The 20,821-nt window shown below is 38.7% G+C and overlaps 1 protein-coding gene across 2 annotated transcripts in view; it reads right to left on the bottom strand.

Annotated features, from left to right (window-relative positions):
- The window catches only part of LOC136677023 (ribosome-binding protein 1-like), a 30,952-nt gene that overhangs the window by 2,950 nt on the left and 7,181 nt on the right, over positions 1–20,821 (bottom strand). Inside the window, exons 2-27 of one of the 2 annotated variants that reach the window (XM_066654371.1) lie at positions 18,105–19,307; positions 17,699–17,847; positions 17,408–17,530; positions 16,496–16,648; positions 14,953–15,071; positions 13,708–13,861; positions 10,954–11,092; positions 10,366–10,478; positions 9,223–9,260; positions 8,026–8,098; positions 7,698–7,814; positions 7,442–7,476; positions 7,266–7,353; positions 7,099–7,191; positions 6,837–6,929; positions 6,069–6,167; positions 5,890–5,979; positions 5,691–5,783; positions 5,523–5,585; positions 5,350–5,421; positions 3,811–3,903; positions 3,627–3,710; positions 3,338–3,403; positions 2,635–2,718; positions 852–932; positions 621–764 (exon numbers count right to left, since the gene is read on the bottom strand). In XM_066654371.1, the coding sequence (XP_066510468.1) occupies positions 621–764; positions 852–932; positions 2,635–2,718; positions 3,338–3,403; positions 3,627–3,710; positions 3,811–3,903; positions 5,350–5,421; positions 5,523–5,585; positions 5,691–5,783; positions 5,890–5,979; positions 6,069–6,167; positions 6,837–6,929; positions 7,099–7,191; positions 7,266–7,353; positions 7,442–7,476; positions 7,698–7,814; positions 8,026–8,098; positions 9,223–9,260; positions 10,366–10,478; positions 10,954–11,092; positions 13,708–13,861; positions 14,953–15,071; positions 16,496–16,648; positions 17,408–17,530; positions 17,699–17,847; positions 18,105–19,281 (3,633 nt within the window). In that variant the 5' untranslated portion in view covers positions 19,282–19,307. The remainder of the gene's footprint in view (positions 1–620; positions 765–851; positions 933–2,634; positions 2,719–3,337; positions 3,404–3,626; positions 3,711–3,810; positions 3,904–5,349; positions 5,422–5,522; positions 5,586–5,690; positions 5,784–5,889; positions 5,980–6,068; positions 6,168–6,836; positions 6,930–7,098; positions 7,192–7,265; positions 7,354–7,441; positions 7,477–7,697; positions 7,815–8,025; positions 8,099–9,222; positions 9,261–10,365; positions 10,479–10,953; positions 11,093–13,707; positions 13,862–14,952; positions 15,072–16,495; positions 16,649–17,407; positions 17,531–17,698; positions 17,848–18,104; positions 19,308–20,821) is intronic. The other variant, XM_066654372.1, reaches the window with a different exon arrangement.

The raw sequence follows: 20,821 nt of genomic DNA, 5'->3' as shown, positions 1-20,821 counted from the left end.
TGTCTATAGGTGTGAGTGTGTGTGTGTTGCGCTGTGAAGGACTGGCGCCCCCATTCCCGCCTTGCGCCCAATGATGATGAACATAAGAAAAATATGAACGTAATTTACAAGAAAAAAAGAAACTTGCTCCTCAAGCAAATGCTACCAAATGTGCTAGTCTGCCCCTGACTGAGTGTTTGACAGGGCCACTGTCTGAGACTTTTTGCCATCAAAAATATTTGTTTGGGCTTTGGGTTGAGAGATGTACACACTGCAGAAAATGTGGGTGATTCCCCATTATGAGTGATTACAGGATTCAAACATTTCATAATTTTTATAAAATACAATTAACTAAAATATCGATTTGTCTTGCTTGACTTGTTTTAATACATAATTGTTTTATTACCCTAAGCCTAGAATGAAAGAGATTATATATATATATATATATATATATATATATATATATATATATATTTAAATCCAATACTGGTAATTCAAAATGTTTAAATAGCACTGTCTGTGCTTAAATTACATATAGGGGTTGAGGTGATGCTATATTTTAAGAGATATTCTACAGCTGCACTAGCCATGCAGGAAATCATTAGAAGCAGAGTAAAGTGAAGTAAGTGGTCATGCTTTACCTTGTCCTGTAACTGCTCCTGCAGGTTCTTGACCATCTCTTTCTCTTTGGTCAGTTCCTCCTGAGTGCTCCTCAGCAACTGCTGGAGCTTAACAGCTGCTTCACTGAGCTCTTGCATCAATTTTACCTCCTTCTCCAGCCTCTCCTGTATAACACAATCAAACACACAGTGAAACTACCACTCTTCAGTGTAGTGTGGACGGTGTGATAGATTTAGTGCTGCAGTACAAACCTTCAGCTCAGTGGAGGATCCCTCTCCTGCTGCCTTTAGCTCCTCCAACTGAGCCTCCAGATCCCTCAAACACTTCTGCGCCTGAAAGAAAACCAGCACCCAATTTTCATTTAGTTCTACAATTAGACCAGTATTTGAATTGTATCAAAGGTCTTAGGGAGGTCACCTAGTGGAGGGCCTGATGAGGAGGTGGCTAGTAACAGTAAAGTTTGTCATACATTTAGTACTTGTTACACAAGACAAATAGTGGGTATGTTAACATGTTAGATAATAAACTTTAACATAATGTATTGATAAACACCATTTTTGCATTTATTAGTATGCTTTACCCTATGAGTATTATTTGCCATGGTCATTTCTTGAGACCCATTAGGTATAAAATGTACAAAGGATATAACTTTGTGTTTTACTTTAGGATTTTACAGAAATAAAAAAAAATCCTGAAATTTTTTTTAACTTTTTAAATTATTAAAGTTAAATCAAATTATCACCACCTATATTTACCAGTCTTAGAGAACAACCTAAGATTTTACCACAGAAACATGAGTGCCCCTGGTTCTTCCTTTGTTCCGGGGGCATAAGACAAAATCTTGCTTGAATTTTTGCATGTTTTAGTTGCTTATTATTTACTTGAAATTTGCATGTTTAACACAAAATTATCTAAAATGAAAAAAAGTGATGTAGAGAATACAAATAACTAGGCCTAAACAATGTTTTAAACACAATTATACATTCAAGAGAACATATAAAGTTTATGGGCAATAAGCGTTTCGAGAAGAGGTCAATGTAATATCAGTTATGTGCTTTAATAGGCTACAGGTGAAAACAATGCGGCAGGGGCTTGGGGCAGATGATCACAGCGGCTCTCTGCGCTTGTAGCAGTAGGTAAAGGCGGGCGGTGCTGTGTTAAACCTTGTTTTAAGGCTGTAATGATGTGAAGAATGGCCACGTTTTCCTTCAGCTGAGAGTTTTCTTCTATTTTTTCTTCATGTGTACAGAATTTTCGCTTCTTTCATTCATTCATTCTCTGTAAACATTTATCCAATTCAGGGTCACGGTGGATCTAGAACCTACCTGGAATCACTGGGCGCAAGGCAGGGAATACACCCTGGAGGGGGCATTTTCGCTTCATTTTTCCTCTATTTATGCCTCTGGTCATTCTGGTCTCCAGAGTATTTCTTGGCTGTTTTTCTCATTTTTGCTTTGCCCTTTTTATTATAATATCCAAATAGCTCACGTCTGTCTGTAGCCTTTGCTTATGTCCAGAAAGCAACTGAAACTGGGCTTTCTTTATACAAAGATTTAAAAAAAATGGGGGAAAGGGCAAACAGTGAAAAGGATTTAAGCTCGGAAAATGTATTTATTGTTTTTATTGTTGTTCATTTGTTTGTTGGTTGTTACCTGCTAAGAAACAGGATATTATTGTCAACACGTGTTGGTGTGCACTGCCAGGCTGTGCTGAGCTAAAGCACAAACTCTCAGAAAACCCTTCATTTGACTTTGTGCTCATAGATATAAGGCTCATTGCAGCTCAAAATTGCACCACCCCCCATCCCCACGGTAATACTGTATACCGTGATAAAATTGAGACTGCATGTCAGTATGAAAAACATGGACACCACCCATCCCTACATATGTGTACCTCTGCTCTTACAGGGGTCCTATTTGGCGTACACCCACATTTTTCCACATACTCCATTGCTACAGTAACTGAAATGTTTTGTTTACTCTTTTTTTTTAAATCATACCAAATTATGATACATGTTTACGGTACAAATGTTACCTGTTCATAGTTGTGTTCCAGCTGCAGATGAACACCTTCCTCAGTCTGCAGCCTATATTCTGTCTGCTCCAACTGTGCCAGCACCTGTCAATGGAGCCCAGAGGTCAAATTCAAGGTACCATTATAGCAGACATATGAGTGAAGGAGGCAGGAAAAGACATGCCAGAGGCTCATGCATGTGTAAAACAGCCAAGAGTACAAGAAAACAAAAGCACACAATTCTGAGAGAAGTTAGTATGAGACCATAGATATCAGGCAAGTAAATACTATTTAAAATATCCAACACTAAAATCGTCTTTATTTAAAACTCCACTAAGTGCTTCAGCATGTTGTAGCAATAAAAACCCTCTAGATCTGGAAAAAAAAATCTGAAAAAACAATAAATCAGACGAATATATTATTGAACATTAATAAACTGTGCTACATTCAAAACAGGGTTTTCTGCAGAAAATCATAACTGTATTAGTCACATATTTGTTACATCTGGGACAGATTTCACTTCTGCCAGAGGGGGCACCAAATTATAAAGGCCTTTAGAAATGCATGCACACTGCACATAGCATTCAGCAAAGTTTACATTATCATGCAATTGTTATAAATTTAAAACTACTGCAAAAAGAAACAGTTAGGAAAGCCACCATCTCTCTGTAAGCACATATATGCACATCCACACACACAAACAAGGGCTGTTTCCCAGCCTGACCTGGCTGGTCTGTTTCTCCTCTTTGCTTTGCATGCGCCCAGTCACGTCCTTCAGCTGCTGCCTGACCTGCAATGCACAGCAATCACTCCACCTTAAGCAATCGCCACACCCACACATGAAAGTCTCTCGTCTGCTTTTCAAAGTACAGCTTTGATTTGAAGGAACTTTGATTTGATTACAGATAAAACAGTGGTGGTTAATTACAGTTTAACACCGTGATGGGGAATTACAGAATCTGGCATTCGAACATAAATCACTACCACATCACAGTAAGTGATGGTGCACTTACCAATAATAGCTCAGAACTTTGTTTTTGAGCTTCTGATTGGGCAGACTCTAACAGACACTGAGTGGCTGACAACAATTTCTTCAGCTGTAAGAGACACAGAAATGTGAATTAAATGTGTTCATTTAAAAGTAGTAGTGAATTAGCTTATTTTAAGTTAAAACATGGTAGGGCTTGCAGGCTTTACCTCTTCCACTTCCTGAATACATGTCTGGCTAAAGCTGATGGACTCTAGCTGTTTCTCCAGCTGTGCCTCAAGTAGCATCACCTGTCCTTTCAGCTGGAGGGGAAAGAGGAGTTGTGGTAGTGTTGTACACAAACACAGAATACATACATGTAGAATTAAAGCACCTGGGGAAAGCATTGAGCCAAAGCATACAGAGTAAAGAGTGAAAGTAACATTCTAAATGTTTTCAACTGTATAACCTATCTAACTTAACTTTGGCTAGTTTATCTACCTTTTTTTCTTTCTTCTCCTACATTTCCTCTCTACAGTGTGTAGAGATAGAAGCAGTGCTGCCATTTTTCCACTTCCTGAATTCCTCACTCCAAAATTAAAGCCCTCTGCTTTTGTAATTGTAGTTTCATGTAAGTATTTAAATTCTGATGGAGCAGTGGCAATAATTAAGCAGCGGCAGTGTTTCCACTATGCAAAATACACGTAGCGGAAACACTGCTATTTTCCCCTGTGTAAATGTAGTCTATCAGAGATGTGCTTATGGGCTAAATTATGCTCTTTAGTTTTGCACTGGAGCTACTGAGCTAATGTAGTATACAAGTAATTGAAGCAGGTCAAACTAATCATCACGCGCTTGCATTGAAACACATGCAATTTTTAGTCTTGTTAACGCCAGTGCAAACCACAGAAGCAAATATACACTAAACTACATTCCAAACAGCAGCTGATTTGTTCCACTAATCTGCATTTGATGAATGAACTGAAATAAGGGAAGTAACCAAGTGGAGCAACAGCAGTAACAAACTTACAGAGCAGTAACGAACTAACCACAAAACTTAAGTGCAATGAAACTCAAACATGTACTGAACTAGAGAGAGCAGAATACAAGCAGCTCTAAAACACACATTGTACAGTCTGCTCTTTATATCCACAGGGGATCTGTTTAGGACACCCATGCAAATACCTAGGGCCTTTAAAAAAAAAAAAAAAAAAAAAAAAAAAAAAAAGGCATAGCATTTGCACGTAAACTATGCTATGTCTTATTAATCAGGGTTACTGTGCTCAAAGCCAAGCCTCAGCTAACATTAGGCTAAAGAGGAGTGAAACTGCGTTCTCTGGAGTGATTTGGAGTTGTGTTTGTGAGCTAAAACAAATCCAACATCAGCAACTGACCTCACTTCTATGCTCATTGCTGAATGCCAAAAAAAATCCTCACTGCGAAGTTACTATATTTAATGTAAATTTTTCCTCCAAAAATTACAGGCTGCTATTGTAGCAAAGGAGGCGCCACTGCCTTATACCAAATATTCCACAGTAAGTTGTCTATTATAAAACTCAAAAATATACTTTTGCTTTGGCAGCTTCCTTTAAAAATAAAAAGTATTTGGCCAATAGCCAAAGAGTTATTTATAATATTTAGACCAATACTGACTAGTGAATATCAAGAGTTGTGTACCTGAGTAGAAATGGCCATTGTCGTAATGAATAACATTTAATAATGTGGATATTGAAGACAATATTTAAAATGTTTTTGTTATTTGTCACCACCTGTTCTGTGCTCTGGTTCGCTGTTCTGAGAGTTTCTATTGTCTCCTCCAGATCTTTCACCTGAGACAGAGCCTAGGAGACATAAAACAAGATTAGTAAACTTCACATACTCAGTACAGGGAGTTTTACCCTCAGTATATTATATATATTTTATGATATATAACTGTGCTTACCCCCTGGCTCTCTGTCCTCAGAATTTCTATCGTCTCCTGCAGATCCTTTACCTGAGACTGAGTCTGGGAGACATAACAAGATCAGAAAACATAACACACGAAATACAGGGAGTTTTACCATCCATATAATTATTTTCTAAATATACATCTAAATAAAACTGTGCTTACCATTAGACATTGTTCCTCAGCCTCAAAGAGCTTTGCTTTCCACACTCGCTCTCCCTCCTCCACACTGTCCTGGAGATCTTTCAGTATGCTCTCCTGCAGAGACAGATTATCAACAACAGATTTTTATTTCTTATACTCATTAAATGAAAAATAGTGTTTCTCTTTGATGGGTGAGGGGTGGGTGGGTTCTGTCTCTCACAGTTTCTCTGAGAGTGGTCCTGTATTGGTCACACTGGGCCTGCAGTGTGCTCTGACTGTTCTCAGCCTCCGTCAGCTTCTGCTGCATGTCCTGAAATACACACAAAGATAACTTATGTTCTCTCAGGACCACCAGCTGCAGTTCTGTACTGGATGTGTATGTGATGTGTGTGTTCTTACTGTTAGCTGTGTGTTAGTGTTCTGCCCCTCGATAATTTCCCTCTGAGTGAGTGAGAGTGTTTCCTTTGCTTTCAGTGTCAATGCCTCCAGCCAGTTACTCTACACACACACACACACAAACACACTTAAATGAACAAGAACACATTATTGATAAAGATGAATAGAAAAAAAAAATGTTTCATTCAGGGGGAAAAAGACAAAACACTGAAATGAAAATTATTCAGTGTCAAACCCTGTTCTTTCAAAATTGGAAAAAAAAAAAAAGTATCAAATAACCTTGTTCGGAAATACAGTTTTTGCTTTGTATTATAGTAAAATAAAAATAAAAAATCCTACTCCAATTGTTGCAATTTTTTGAACGACAGTGGGATATAGTCCAAATATACATAAAATTATTAATGATTAATAATTATAGTATTAATAGAAATGATTGATGCCATCTAACCTAACCCTTCCCCATGTTTCTTTACGTTTTACAGTTTTTATTATGACCATCTAAAACAAAGGGGCAGTAAGAAGTAAAAAATGAATAACTTAAAGTCACAATAAAATATCAAAGTTTAAGAGGCATTTAACAGCTAGGAATCAAGATAACATATGCTTGTGTGTTTTCTAACGCATATGACTTTGCTCCCAGTTGAACTGTTTTTGTTGTAATCTTGTATTAAAAATGGTCTGTATCCTAAATCTGTGTGGTTATTTTGCATGCCAGTACGTCATCACAAAATCTTTCAGAATGAGCAGAAGTCTAGCTTGCAAGACTCTTACATGTTCAGTTTCCAACATGATGTGAGGAAAGATAGTCTGGAGGGCATTTCTGGTCTCCTTCTGTAAAGAGTTCAGCTTTTGCTCAGCCTCATTCTATACACATAAAGACACAAATAATTATTTTAAACATTCATGTCTAGACAATTTGGCGTTTTTGCTAAATGCTTAATGCAGATATTGAATCTATGCAATCTACTATTTAACAGGCTTTCGAAGGAACAACTTTATTAAGGTTTAAATAAATGGGTTTTTGTGTGCGTACCTGAGCGTTCCTGGCCTGCTTCAGTCTCTCTTCATTCAGTCTCTCAGCCGTAGCTAGAGCCTCAACAGCAGTAAAGTTCTTCTCTCGCAGCTCCTAAACACACCCATTCATGAATATGCACAGGTAAGTGAAAAGTTTTTTGTCATATTTTTTATTATAAAACTCACAGTGCTCTTGCTCTTTGTTTGCTCCATTTCCTCTCTCAGATGCTGAAGCTCCTCCTCCAGAGAAATCAAACGTGCGTCTTTCTCCAAGCTGGAAAAAGGAGGAATATTAAAAATATATTGTTGTTGACATTTCACAAATTAAACATAACTGCAAAATGCAATATATAACTTCTTACTTCTCGAAGGGCTGCTCTGCCTCTAAAGATTCTGCCTGCAGAAACAGAAGAGATAGGTCACTTAATTTGGAAATTTATTGAAAATTATATATTTTATAAACTGTAATTCAAATATTACACAATTCATTTGTTATATGCTTAAAGTTTATAGTTCAATTTCCAACATTGAATCAGACAGTAGTTATTCAGGCAGGATGTCAAGGGGAAGGGAATAAGGGGAGTAAACAAGGATGTATCAGTGAGGATTAGCCCTTACTGAAGTTTCTTGCTGTTTGTTTGCTTCTCTTAGCTGCTTCAACTCTTCCTCCAGTGCTGCCACATGACTGTCTTTCACAGCAAGACTGTGCTGCAGCTGCTGCACTGAGCTCTGAGCCTGAAAAAACAGTGTATGTCTGTTACACACACCACTGCTAAAGTTCTAAACCCCAGTGTAAAAGAAGTTAATGGATTCCATGTTTCAGAGACTCCTATAAAACATGATGTGGTAAGCAGTGGGTCCCTAAGATTATAAACCACTGCAAATCATCAAATTCTATTTTTCTGCATCAGAAAAAATTTAACTGAAAACATAAGGTAAATATTACCTCATTCACACTGGCTTTCATAGTCTCTAGTTGTTCTTGTAAAGACAGTACAGCTCCCTCTTTCTCTTTCAGGCTATCAGAGCGGGAGAGAAGACGTTAAATTTACAATGGAAACGAAACACAGATCAGCCATTAAAAATAATAATAAATAAATAAATAAATAAGTAAATTAAAAGTTAAAACTAAAAATCACCTCCCTGTTTCTACACTCATTGTCAATTTATCAGCTCCACTTATCTTACAGCTGCACATTGCAGTTCATCTGTTTCTTTGAATACTTCACTAGCTCCCTTTCACCCAGCAATTTAACAGTCATGACCCCCACAAAACCACCATAAAGCTGGCGTGATTTGTGTGGTGGATTATTCTAATGCTGCAGTGACACTAGGGCGGTGGTTATTTGTTAGTTTATGTTGTGCTTATGTTGAGTGGATCAGATGTTAAAAACATTGTGCCCACTCACTGGCTATCTTATCAGGCAAATATAACTTGCCCTATTAGTTTGATGTTTTATGGGGGCCAGTTCCATCCCCAAAATAAGCATCAGAATTTTCATCATTAAAAAGTGGTACAAAGAGAAAGACAAATATATATGGAATGAGGAGAAAAACTAACAAGCAAACTTAAACAAAACCCTAACTTTTAGAGTAGAGTTAAGGCTGATGTTGAAAATACTCCACAAATACGCACTGCAAATACTGCATGTCTGTGAACTTAACTCATAGGTCTTAAACCATGTTGAGTTAAAAATAATCCCAAACAAGCATGCTTGTGGTCTCTCACATTATGGAAAAACAACAACAACAAGGGCAAAAGTTTTCAGGCACTTTTTTGTCCAAGTCTGAATCTGTGCTCGCTTCACTGCAAAACAGCTTCTATTCTTCTGAGAAGGCTTTGGACAAGATGCCGAAACACTGCTGTGAAGGTTTGATGGCATTCAGCCAAGAATGCATAAGGGGTCAGGTACTGGTGTTTGCTTATCAGTTCTGGATCACAAACTTCACCCCCAGTCTTCCCAAAGCTATTCACTCCAGAGAAATCAGTTTCAATATTTCAAAGCAGCATGGATCCCATAGGTTGACACTTTGCATCTATGCTTCAGATCTGTGGTGGTATTTATGCAAGCTAGAATTCTCCATAAACTATGCCTTTAACAGAATTCTGTTATATTTTCTACATTTATTTGCTCTGACGTACCTGTTTTTTAGCTGCTCGTGTTCTGCAGAGTTATCCACCTGTGAAAAAAAAGGATTAATTTTGTGTATATTGATATTTTGATTAATTCTTAATTTAACAAGGACATTTTCTTTGAAGCAAAGCACTGAATGACAGCCCTTTGTTGCACTAACATCTGTGTGAAATTTCAGGGCAGTGCAAGTGGGTTTCCAATATGTTTGTGACATTTTGCATTAGGCTAAATGTTACTTTTTAACCTTAAGACTAAAGCAAACTCTTGTTTGAATTAATGTGTACACTAAAAGAGTAAACATTACAAAAGTTTAGCTTTTGTTGCCAGGGTCAATAGAAACTCTAAAAATCAAATCAGTGTATGCCAAAGAATATCTTCATTAGCTAAAACAATTATCAGCACAAAACACTGCTCAGTTACTACTAAATTTCACCACAAAGTCAAAAATTATATTTATATGTTTTATACATAGACTTAATATGTGTAGGTATAGGTACTGTGTAAGTACTTTTATACCTACATGTACTTTAGCATATGTGACATCACTTGTATATTGGCAACAATATCCCTTCCTGACTGGAAATAGTCATGGCAACATATATAACCAGCAATCATTGTTATTGTCTACATTGTACAATTACTGCATGTGTTTGGCCCACTGGCCTGAAAGAGCTAGAGTGAAACTATTGGTGTAAAACTGCAGTTCTGCAATCAGCTCCCCATGTGGTGGAGTTTAAATATAAATAAATGAGTGTGTGAGCTACAAATTCAATTAAGTTTTTCACATTTAATTCTGAATGTAGTTTTATCATTCATTCATTGTCTAAAACGGCTTGTCTAGTTCAGGGTCATGGTGGGTCCGGAGCCTACCCAGAATCACTGGGTGCAAGGCGGGAACACACCCAGGAGGGGGTCCCAGGCCTTCACAGGATGACACACACCCACGCATTCACTCACACACTCACATCTATGGACAATCTTCCGAGTCACAAATCCACCTACCGTTTTTGGACTGTGGGAGGAAACTGGAGCACCCGGAGGAAACCCACACAGACACTGGGAGAACACACAAAGCACTCAAATCCCTAACCCCAGATCCCTGAAACTGTATGACAGCGACACTACCTGCTGTGCCACCGTTGGAAAAATACCTGTGCCTCCGCCTGATCTGGAGCTTTTTCAGTTAGCTGAGATTTAAAAGACTCCATCTCTGCACACTTGGCCTTAAGCTCTGTTTCTGTACCACAAACGCGCTCCTGCAGATCTTAACAAACATAACAAAACAAAAGTGTTTTACCACAGTTCAGTATCAGAAAAAAAATTTCAGGTGTATAGTACATTATAAGCACATGCAAAATTTGTGATTTAACAGATATGGAAAAGAGTATGCTTGTGCTATAACATTTAAAGTGTCATTTTAGGAGTTTCAACACTTCGATATATTTAACCCAGCAAATAACTACAATTATTACACAAAAAAATGCATTTTTCACTTTTAATCTGATATTTATCTGCAAATGTCTGTGCCTAATTTCTTATTTACACTTGAATAAAAATAACCACAGTGCATTCAAACTTGCGCCTGACTGCCTTTGATAAGCAATAAAGAGCAGATTGTAGTGATTGGCTTCTGCCAAAGGTAATTTGTTCTTGGCTACAAAAAAAAAAAAAAAAAGCAGTCAGATTTTCTGCTGATATACAGAGGTCTGGCTTGTGAGAGCACATCATTGTTAATTCACCTTTGACCATGCTGGCTTCCTTTTGAGCTTTGTCCAGTTGAGTCTGCAGGTCATCACTTTTGTCCTGAACCTGCTTTAGCTCTGCATTGACCTGCTCAAGTCTCTGCTGAAGTGCCTGCTCTGCCTCCAGATGACCAGCCTACAAACATGCAGACACAAACCATTGCTTCTTCTAGAGAAATTGACAACAAGAGAAACTGGTCACAACAAGAACCTTGCATTATATTAAATAACTTTTGTTTTGAACTTTCAGAAAAATGGTCATAAGTCATAAATTTGTATATATTTGTAAATTTGTACGTTAAAGCTAGGGTAGGTGATTTGTCTTTTTTTGTTATATTTTTGTTAATACTCTTAACATCCTGATATCAGCAAGTAAGTTTAAAGATCTGATGACATGGAGAAAGAGATTTGTTGTGTACATAAGCCAAAAAATTAGCAAAACTGTAAATATTTCATCCAATCATTTCTTTTGGACAGAAGAAATGGACTGAATAGCTTAACTGACAATCCACTTACCGGCCCAAAATACACCCCTGCACGTGTATTCCGTTTGTGCATACGAAACTACCTACATAAATAAGTTGACTGGCAACACTGAAAATGGAAACAGACAACACTCAATCAACCATAACATTATGAACACCCACTGGTGGATCAGACACAGCAGCACTGCTGGAGTTTTTAAACCCTGTGTCCACTCACTGTCCACGCTGTTACTCCTACCTCATTGGTCCACCTTGTATATGTAAAGTCAGAGACAGTAGCTCAACTGTCGCTGCACAGTTTGTGTTGATCGTCCTCTAGTCCTTCATCAGTGGACACGGCACTGACTGCAGAACGTTTTTGGTTGTGGACAATTCTAAGTCCAGCAGTGACATTGAGGGTTTTAAAAACTCTTACCAGCACAACACAAACTAAAACACCACCACCACATCAGTGTCACTGCAGTACTGAGAATTATCCATCCAGTCATACCTGCTGTGTGGGGCTCCTGACCATTGAAGAACAAGACTAACAAAGTATAGAGAGCAACAGGTGGACAACAGTTACGAAATGAAGAACTACAAAGTTCTCCTGTCTGGTCAGTGGAGCTGAGAGAATGGACAGTGAGTGTAGAGAGTGGTGGTCAAAATGTTATGGCTGATGTGTGTGTTTGTGGGGAGCTGAGTGTGTGTGTGTATATGTGTGTGTGTGTGTGTGTGTGTGTGTCTAGCTCAATGTGTGTGTGAGCTACATCGAGGGATTTTTATCGTTTAAATGCAATTTTTTTTATATAAACAACAAATCTGATTAACACGTAGTTAGATGTAGTCAGAATAGCTGTTTCTTTGTAACAATGTCAGCTAATTAGTTATGTATAATATTTATCTGGCTGTGTTTCTCATTTGCACTCCAGCTGAGAGAGAGCTGCGTGTTTCTGTCTTAAATAAAAGTGTGACCTCAAAAATACGTAACAAAGTGCTCCCCATATTGGTTCAAAACAGGTCTAACGATGTCCATGTTTAGACGTACAATAAAGATTATTCTCTCTGCGTACTAATCTCTGTGTATACATTCAAGTGTTCAAATTAGGGGAGTGACTTTGGAAAGAGGTCTTTTTCCAACCACACCCACACTGACTGGCTTCTACAAAATCACCTACCCTTACTTTAAGAAAACCTTTCACAATTCAAATTTTATTTATTAATTAATATTTTAAATTCTGTGGTAGATCCACAGTAACCTGGAAGGCACAAATTGATGTATATTGTCAATATAACAATTAATAATTTCTATTTAATACAAAACATTGTCATGCAATGGTAGTAAACCAAAACCATGAGTCTCATGACTTGTTTTAAGAAATGCTGTTCGTGGGCTATGGTGGCACTGACAAATTAACTAAAAATTATATTAGGCTACAGATATACCTGATGCTAACTACGCAAGTATGATGGCTGCCACATATGTCCTGCGTGCGTTTGGTTATGTACATCCTCAGAAATCAGTAGGAGCAGTGTAGGAGATTAGCAGTATCAAAATTCTGAAGGAAGCTTGCATGACCAAGTCAGCACTTTCCCACATCTTTCTCTAGTCTGCCCTCCAGCCTCCAGATACAATTGTAGCACATAGGCAAGTATGTGAATAATTACATTCATGATGCAGATGGTTGTCTATGCGAATGTGTGTATGGCCAAACAGAGAGACAAACATGGACATTGCCCAAATGAGGCTGAAAATTCATTTTATTTTTATTTTATGACTTACTTTAGTCAGAACAAAACCTTCTTCAAAATTGTCCATTTTAGTTTAATACATCATTTTAACTCTGCAGCAGTCCTTCACGTTGTGTGAAAATGTCATAATGAATGGAACAATAAAAATGCTTTTCTTTTTACACTTACTTCCACTGAAATTCAAGAAGGCTTTTTTCCCTTCCTCGTAAAGTTGCTATTTGGGAGATTTTGGAGTTTTTAATTGGACAGTGACTAAAATGTAACTAGGCATTTTCCTACTAATTTTGTACCAATCTGTAACTAGGTCATACATTATGGTATTTGCACTGAATATAAGATCTGATTTCTCCTTTTTATTATATTGAAATAAAAATGAAAAAACACACATTATATACTTTCTTCAAACTGTGGAAAAATACAATATCTTCTATAAATATAACATATAGCCTACATATTTAACACACTAAATTTTGGTATACAGTTACAACACATCTATTGTTCTGCTGAGACATGATCTCAAAATAGGTGTGCTCACCTTAGCCTGATTCAACTGTTCTTCGACAGCGGCTACTTTAGATTCCAGAGTTTTTCTGTGCTCTTCCTCTGCATTCTGGGCCTCAGTTCGGTCGCTTAACTCACGCTTCAGATGCACACACTCCTGCCTCAGCTTCACCAGCTCTGCATTCTGCCTGAGAGTGGAATGCATAAACTTGTAATATACAGAGCAGCCAGACAGAATAATAATAACAGCAGAGGGGAAACAAAAAAAAAAAAAAAAAAAAAAAAAAAAAAAGAGTGGGTGATGACTGCTTAAACAGCCTTCACTTGTTAATGTCAAGGCTATAAAGCACTTGTCTTCAGCCTGAGGGCACATATACTGACAGAGACAGCAAACTACAGGAGGAACAACACTAAAGACACAATCAGACATTCCTCTTTGTGTTCTCAGCAAAATACAAGCCCTGAGGGGAAGATGTGTTGCCTAGAAGACAGTTTTTTTCCTTTTATATTTTATAGTGTATGGCCATGTATACTTACTTTTGCAAGAACCTGGTTTCTTAGTATAAATTTGGATGTACTTGCTCTCAATAAGTCTTGAGGTTGGATAGTATATTGCCCCATTCAGAGTGAATTAATTAATTATTAACTAAGTATTTCAGTAGTTTTAATCCCCTCACAATAGACCATGTCACTCATTTTCCCAACATGTACACTCCCGTTTCAGGAAAGATTCCTGAGCCTTTTCCGCAGTGGGCAGTAAAAAATAACCCCAGATTATATTAGTCCTGTGTGAATGAACATGTGGGGAATATGTATCATATCCTGGGGAAAGGAGTTTTTCCACGGGAGCTGGAGGAATTGTTTAGTCATTAAATATACTGTTCATATACAAGGATAAGCTCTGCTGCTAAACAACACAACGCTCAAATCCACAAACAACCTAAAGGATCACTCGGAGGAGAGAAATTTTGGTAACTGTTGGTGGGTTTTGTGCACAATAGCAGCCTACATACATGTTATGGACTACTCATTAAGTTACCATTAAACGATTTATATTTTCAGTCATAATAACTGTGTGAAAAATTAGGAACTTTTTTTGCCATCTCCTTGCTGTCATTTTTGAAGAACTAGAAAAGTGTTTTTCAACCTGTGGGCCATGTCAATGTATGAATCGAGTAGTTAGTTCCATCTTCACCAAGATTTCTTATCCAGTGTGATTCCACCTTAGACATTACGTTCTAATAGGATTCAAGAATGCCTGTGTGGGGGGGGTGTGTACCTGCTCTCAGCCTGACTGGTGGCCTGATTCAGGGCATCTCTGAGGATGGTGTTCTCCTGATGAAGACGGGCCAGCTGGGCACTGGGACCATTTTCCAGCTGTTCCTGCAGGCTCTGAATCTGTAACATTATATATGATCATCTCAAAACATTCCTATGCTTAAGATGAAATAAAGGTCAAAGGATAAGAGACAAGAAAAAAATAAGAAAATAAATGGTTGATCCAGCTGTACTGCTTAACCTTTTCCCCTGTGCCCTACCTGAACACATAGTGTAACCTGCACCTTCCAACTATGCGTTGTGGCAACACAGACTGCAACAACTGTGATTAGTCCCCGGTTTTGAGGAAATATTAACCAAGAAAGTCTGGAAATATGGACTCCTCTTTGATCACACTACAAAGACTGCTGGATGGAATAAAGAAACAAGAACCAAGAGAAAATAGGCAAGCCTAGATTTGCTGGAACGCCATTAGCCATATCGCCAATGTCACAAACCTGTTTCTGGCATTTCAAAAACAGAAAGCTCAAAATACATTACACTTTTCATTGGATGGTCTGGAGAAGTTTTGGTGCTTCATATCAATGTCTTTGTTTACATGTGCCTTTTATTATGTGATTGTGTTGTACAGAAAATAAGGAGGGCAGGATTAATATATGCAGAAATGAAAAAAAGGAGCACAAAGTTTTGTTAATAATAATAATAATAATAATAATATAATACAGCCCCAGAAACACACAAACTGAGTGTGTTCTTGTCTTATTTCCAATTATTCAGCCACTTTTCAAGCTGAAGAACCTACTGTTTATTGGTTCCTGCTGGGAACACTTGTGGGGGCACTTGTTACCATAAATCATGCCTTAGATCTCGTAGGGCACCTTGAAAGGGACATTTAATACCCCTTTCCACAGATTAACTAAACAGTCATGCTTCAGTCAAAATATCATAACAATCAAACATCACTACACCATTTTCATATTAATAAACATCCCTTCATTCCTTTCTTTAAGAAAGGCTGGTTATTGGGCATGTTCCTTTAAATCATATTTAGCTACACACAGTTCCCCAGAGCTCAGGCACAGCCCAGAGCAGTTGCCTTAAGGCACTCAGAATCTCAGTTTTAACTTGGTTGTTTCATTTTACACAAATTGTTGCTGGTTTTGCACATTTCTCTTCTTATTCTTTGTTTGCTGACTTAGGGAAATCACATATAACCAGCTGGGTTGTCTTGTTCCACACTTTTTATGTTGGTAGTAGGGGTGGGCAATATGGCCCTAAAATAATATAACAATATTTCAGGGTATTCTGGCGATAATTATATTCTTGGCAACAAGAAAAAACACTGAAAATAACTTATTTCAAGAACACACTATAAGAAAATAAATGTTATATTAGTATTAATTATATTAAATTAATAATATATGTAATTTCTTATTTAACTATTTGAAAAATTCAGAAAAAACAACAAATAAATGTGTAAACATTTGCTTATTTTGTAAACACAAAATGTGCATAGATATTATCCAAAGACTTTGCACTCTGACCTTGCTGTTGAGCTGCTGAGTTTGGAGGGCATGGTCATCATAGGAAGCCTTCATGCGGGCGTGCAGAGCAGTGATCTCCTGCTCACGAGCGCTCAGCACAGAGCTCATTCTCGTCTCCACAGAAACCAGCTTGCTCTTCTCAGTGGTCAACTCCTGTTACGCAAAAATAAAAAAGCTGTAAATTTAGAACAAATGTGGCCGCGGTATTGCACATATTGGGGAAAATATGTAGCAGCGGCGATTGCTCTAAGACTGCAAGGGAAGCTCAGCTTCCCCTAAAATGTAAAAAAATAAGTGATCAAATATATACTGTTGTGTGTACATGTCATTGAATAAATATGCACTACAACACGCTCAACTTTTATTCATAATCAGCTTCTTATCACTGGTAAAGACACGGCTTTCCTCTCAATCATTCCCGGAGCTTCAGTGCTTTAAACGGTGTGGACGCTGAGTGCCCACAGAGTTCAATAGCGAAGCAGCGAAACGAGACATTGGATAAATGCTGGGTTTTGTCCCGCCCATCGGACGCTCAGCGTCTCTGGGGGTCTATGGGGCAGTGGGCTGGCCTCAGCTGGCCCGGACGCTCAGCTTCTGCATGATGATTGGATGATCTGTCTGAGGCCAAATCCCTTTTTGATTGACAGCGAAATGAGCGAATCAGTGATCCTTTGGTGTAGAGATCCGTGGGAACACAGGCGGACACACTTTACATGGGGCAAGGCCGTTTAAGCAGCCTAGCTCTGCTGGCCATTGAAAGGACACTAGCCAAGTCCCTGGAAAAGACGCCTTGTTGGTACAACAGGGTCAAAGATCATTTTATGACACATTTTATGATGTAGGCCGAAATTGAGCTTCCCCTCCTTGAAAGACCAGCACCCGCCACTGATATGTAGGTAGCATAGGCACTACCTTAGTGAGCTCACGGAGACGTGTCTTGGCTGCAGTTGCGTTCTCCTGTTCAGCAGACAGGAGCTTTTCTTTCTCCTCCAGCTGCTTCTTCAAAGCAGCCAAGGGGTCGCCCTTCTGAGATGCCTGAAGAGAGAAAGACAGCAAATGTAAAGCAAGAGACTGTCAGTGAGGCACAAAGGATCAAATAGATAAATTGTCAGTTGTGAATATTATCGTAGGAATTGTAACATTTGACCAGCACAGACAGATAAACAGAGACAGAAGCGAAAGAAAATGAGGCTGTGTTTTTACCATTTGCCAGGTATCAGCTCCTGCCTTGTCACTTATGATCTCCAGAAGTTTCTGGATCTCGGATTCACTGAACATAGAGCTGCTCAGAGTGGCCACAAGTGTCTTAAATGGTAACAGAAGAGGTACATCGGCTGCATCCGCAGACATGGCTAATAGAAAAAGAAGTTTGAGGTAGAATGTCATTAGAGATTTATTATTTAATTTTTAAATGCAAGAATGACCAAATTCCTTCTATTTCCATTTGTTGCATGGTACCTAACCAATGTTTTACCAGTTATCTGTAAGGTCACTGAAAGCAAGCAAGGTCAAGATGGCATGATGGAAACAAATGTCTTACTGGTTCCCATAGTTTCAACCTCGGTTCTTAACCACAATTTCATTTGTGCTGTAACCCTAAAACACCAACCTGTCTCTGCCTTCTTTTTTGACTTCTTCTTAGTAGGATTTTCAGGCTTGGGTTCCTCAGATTTTGGTGGAGCAGCAGACATTTTGACAGCCTCACTGACCACTGTCTCCTTGGTGATCTTTGGTGCTTGTTCCTTTGTGACTTTTGGTTCTTTAGAAACTTTAGCAGCTGGTTCCTTGGAAATCTTTGCAGATGCTTCCTTAGGGGCAGGCTCCTTGAAAACTTTACCCACAGATTCCTTAGCAACAGGTTCCTTGGCAACCTTTGCGGCTGGTTCTTTGGTAGACTTTGCTGTAGATTCCTTGGCAGCCTTAGCAGCAGATTCCTTAGCAGCCTTGGTAGCAGGTTCTTTAGCAACAGGTTCTTTTGCAACTTTTGTAGCCTGTTCCTTAACAATCTTTGCATCTGGTTCTTTGGCAATTTTAATGGCTGGTTCCTTAGTAATGGGCTCCTTGGTAACCTTGGGGGCTTGTTCCTTGGAAACCTTAGGAGCTGGTTCCTTAGGGGTCGACTCCTTGGCAACCTTGGGGGCTTGTTCCTTGGAAACCTTAGGAGCTGGTTCCTTGGGGGACGGCTCCTTGGCAGCCTTGGGGGACGGCTCCTTGGCAGCCTTGGGGGACGGCTCCTTGGCAGCCTTGGGGGACGGCTCCTTTTTAAGGGTCTCTGCAGAAACCTCTACTGGCTTGTTGGTGGCTGGATCTGCCTTTGCCACTTTCTTCTTCTTCTTGTCCTTTGGGGAAGGATCAGGAGTAGCAGCAACTACAGCAGCCTTAGCTTGAACAACCTCAACTTCGGCTCTAGTTTCAGGAAGCACAGGTTTAGGAAAAGATGAGGCCTTGATTATAGGAACAGGCTGAGGTGCACATGTGGCTTCTGGGTCAGATTCTAGTTCGCTAGTTTCCGAAGCAGGTTCAGCACCAGAGTCCTGTTCTGGAAGCTTTCCATTGGGTTTCTCCTCCTTTTTCTTGGCTTTGGTTTTCTTCTCTGATGCTTTCTTCTTCTTGTCAACTCGCGGAGGATGGGTCTTGGCTAGTTCGTGTCTTTGCTTGGCCAGGGCTTCCTCATATGATGTTTCTTTCATGGAAAGAGTAGAAACTAGGGCGATGCCAATAGCTGATACCACCATGAAGCCACCAAACACCATAATTCCTAGAGTCTGAGGATCGTATACATCCATCTTTGCTCAGTCCTGTCCTTCCGTTTCTGCAAATAAATAAATATCTGTTATATCTACTGGAGATTATAAACTGAGTTCAGAGTGATATGATATATAAACAATTTCTTTTAATTTATGATAAAATAAAAGTTACAGATACAGCAGTATTTAACAGCAGTGAGGTAAACCTGTGATTCTTCTTCTTGAGGTTGGATGGTTAATAATAAAATAGACTATGAACACAACCACAGGAATATATTTAGATGTGGCGTGCACTGCACAGCTACTCTCCACGACCTTAAAAGCCTCGCAACACTAATTACAGCACCAACACAGACCCAAACTTTGAAACAGAAAAGTGAATATTAACATATACCTATGTTTTTATACTGTCTAGCACACGTTTAAACTTTCCAAAACACACCGGTACAATCTAAAAGTTGCTTACTCTTAAGAAATGACAGGTATTTTTAAGTGCTACGTTAAATTCTTTGACATTTCTGTTCCACATTAAATGCTGTTGCGATATTCACACAATCACACACTAACACCAGCATATTTGACGTTTTCGTTAAACACCTTAAACAGTGAAACAGTTATAGGTGCCTGGACAAAACTGCAAGCTGGAGTAAAAGCAGCTAGGTTTACTTATTTTTCTTCTATTCCACCTTAAGTACTGGAGCTGTTACTGAATCAGACATATGCTGACTTGGATGCTGGAGGGCTGACCACAAATTTAATTACATTAAAACTGTTTATTTATATATTGTTTTTTAATCAATGTTGTTGGTCTACATCTCATTTTGTTGTACATAGTTGGCCGTTTATTCTTAAGCCAAGAAAAGGGTGGAAAATGTCTGATAAATTTCCAGTAACTTTCCAAGGGAACTTTGGAAATATTCTAAAATTAAAACTTTCCATGGAAATTTTGGGAAAATGAAATGAAAAACCCAAATTCAGTATCTCAAAACTAGAATACTGTGAAAAGGTTCAATATTGAAGACACCTGGTGCCACACTCCAATCAGCTAATTAACCCAAAACACCTGCAAATGCCTTTAAATGGCATCTCAGTCTATTTCTTTAGGCTACTCAATCATGGAGAAGACTGCTGACTTAATGGTTGTTTTTTTGTACAACTGTCAACACCTTACACAAGCAGGGCAAGACACAAAAGGTCATTGTAAAGAGGCTGGCTGTTCAGAGCTCTGTGTCCAAGCTCATTAATAGAGAAGTGAAGGGAAGGAAAAGATGTGGTAGAAAAAAAGTGTACAAGCGATAGGGATAACCACACCCTGGAGAGGATTGTGAAACAAAACACATTCAAAATGTGGAGGAGATTCACAAAGACTGGCTGCAGCTGGAGTCAGTGCTTCAAGAACTACCACCACGCAGACGTATGTAAGACATGGGTTTCAGCGTCGCATTCCTTGTGTCAAGCAACTCTTCAACAAGAGACAGCATGAGAAGTGTCTCGCTTCCAAAAAGGAAAGAACTGCTGCTGAGTGGTCCAAAGTTATGTTCTCTGGACCACTCTACTATAACTATGGAAGTAAATTTTG

Source organism: Hoplias malabaricus, chromosome X2 (genome assembly GCF_029633855.1).
Source record: "Hoplias malabaricus isolate fHopMal1 chromosome X2, fHopMal1.hap1, whole genome shotgun sequence".
In the NCBI taxonomy this organism is placed as follows: domain Eukaryota; kingdom Metazoa; phylum Chordata; class Actinopteri; order Characiformes; family Erythrinidae; genus Hoplias; species Hoplias malabaricus.
This window is presented reverse-complemented; position numbering and strand designations above follow the sequence as displayed.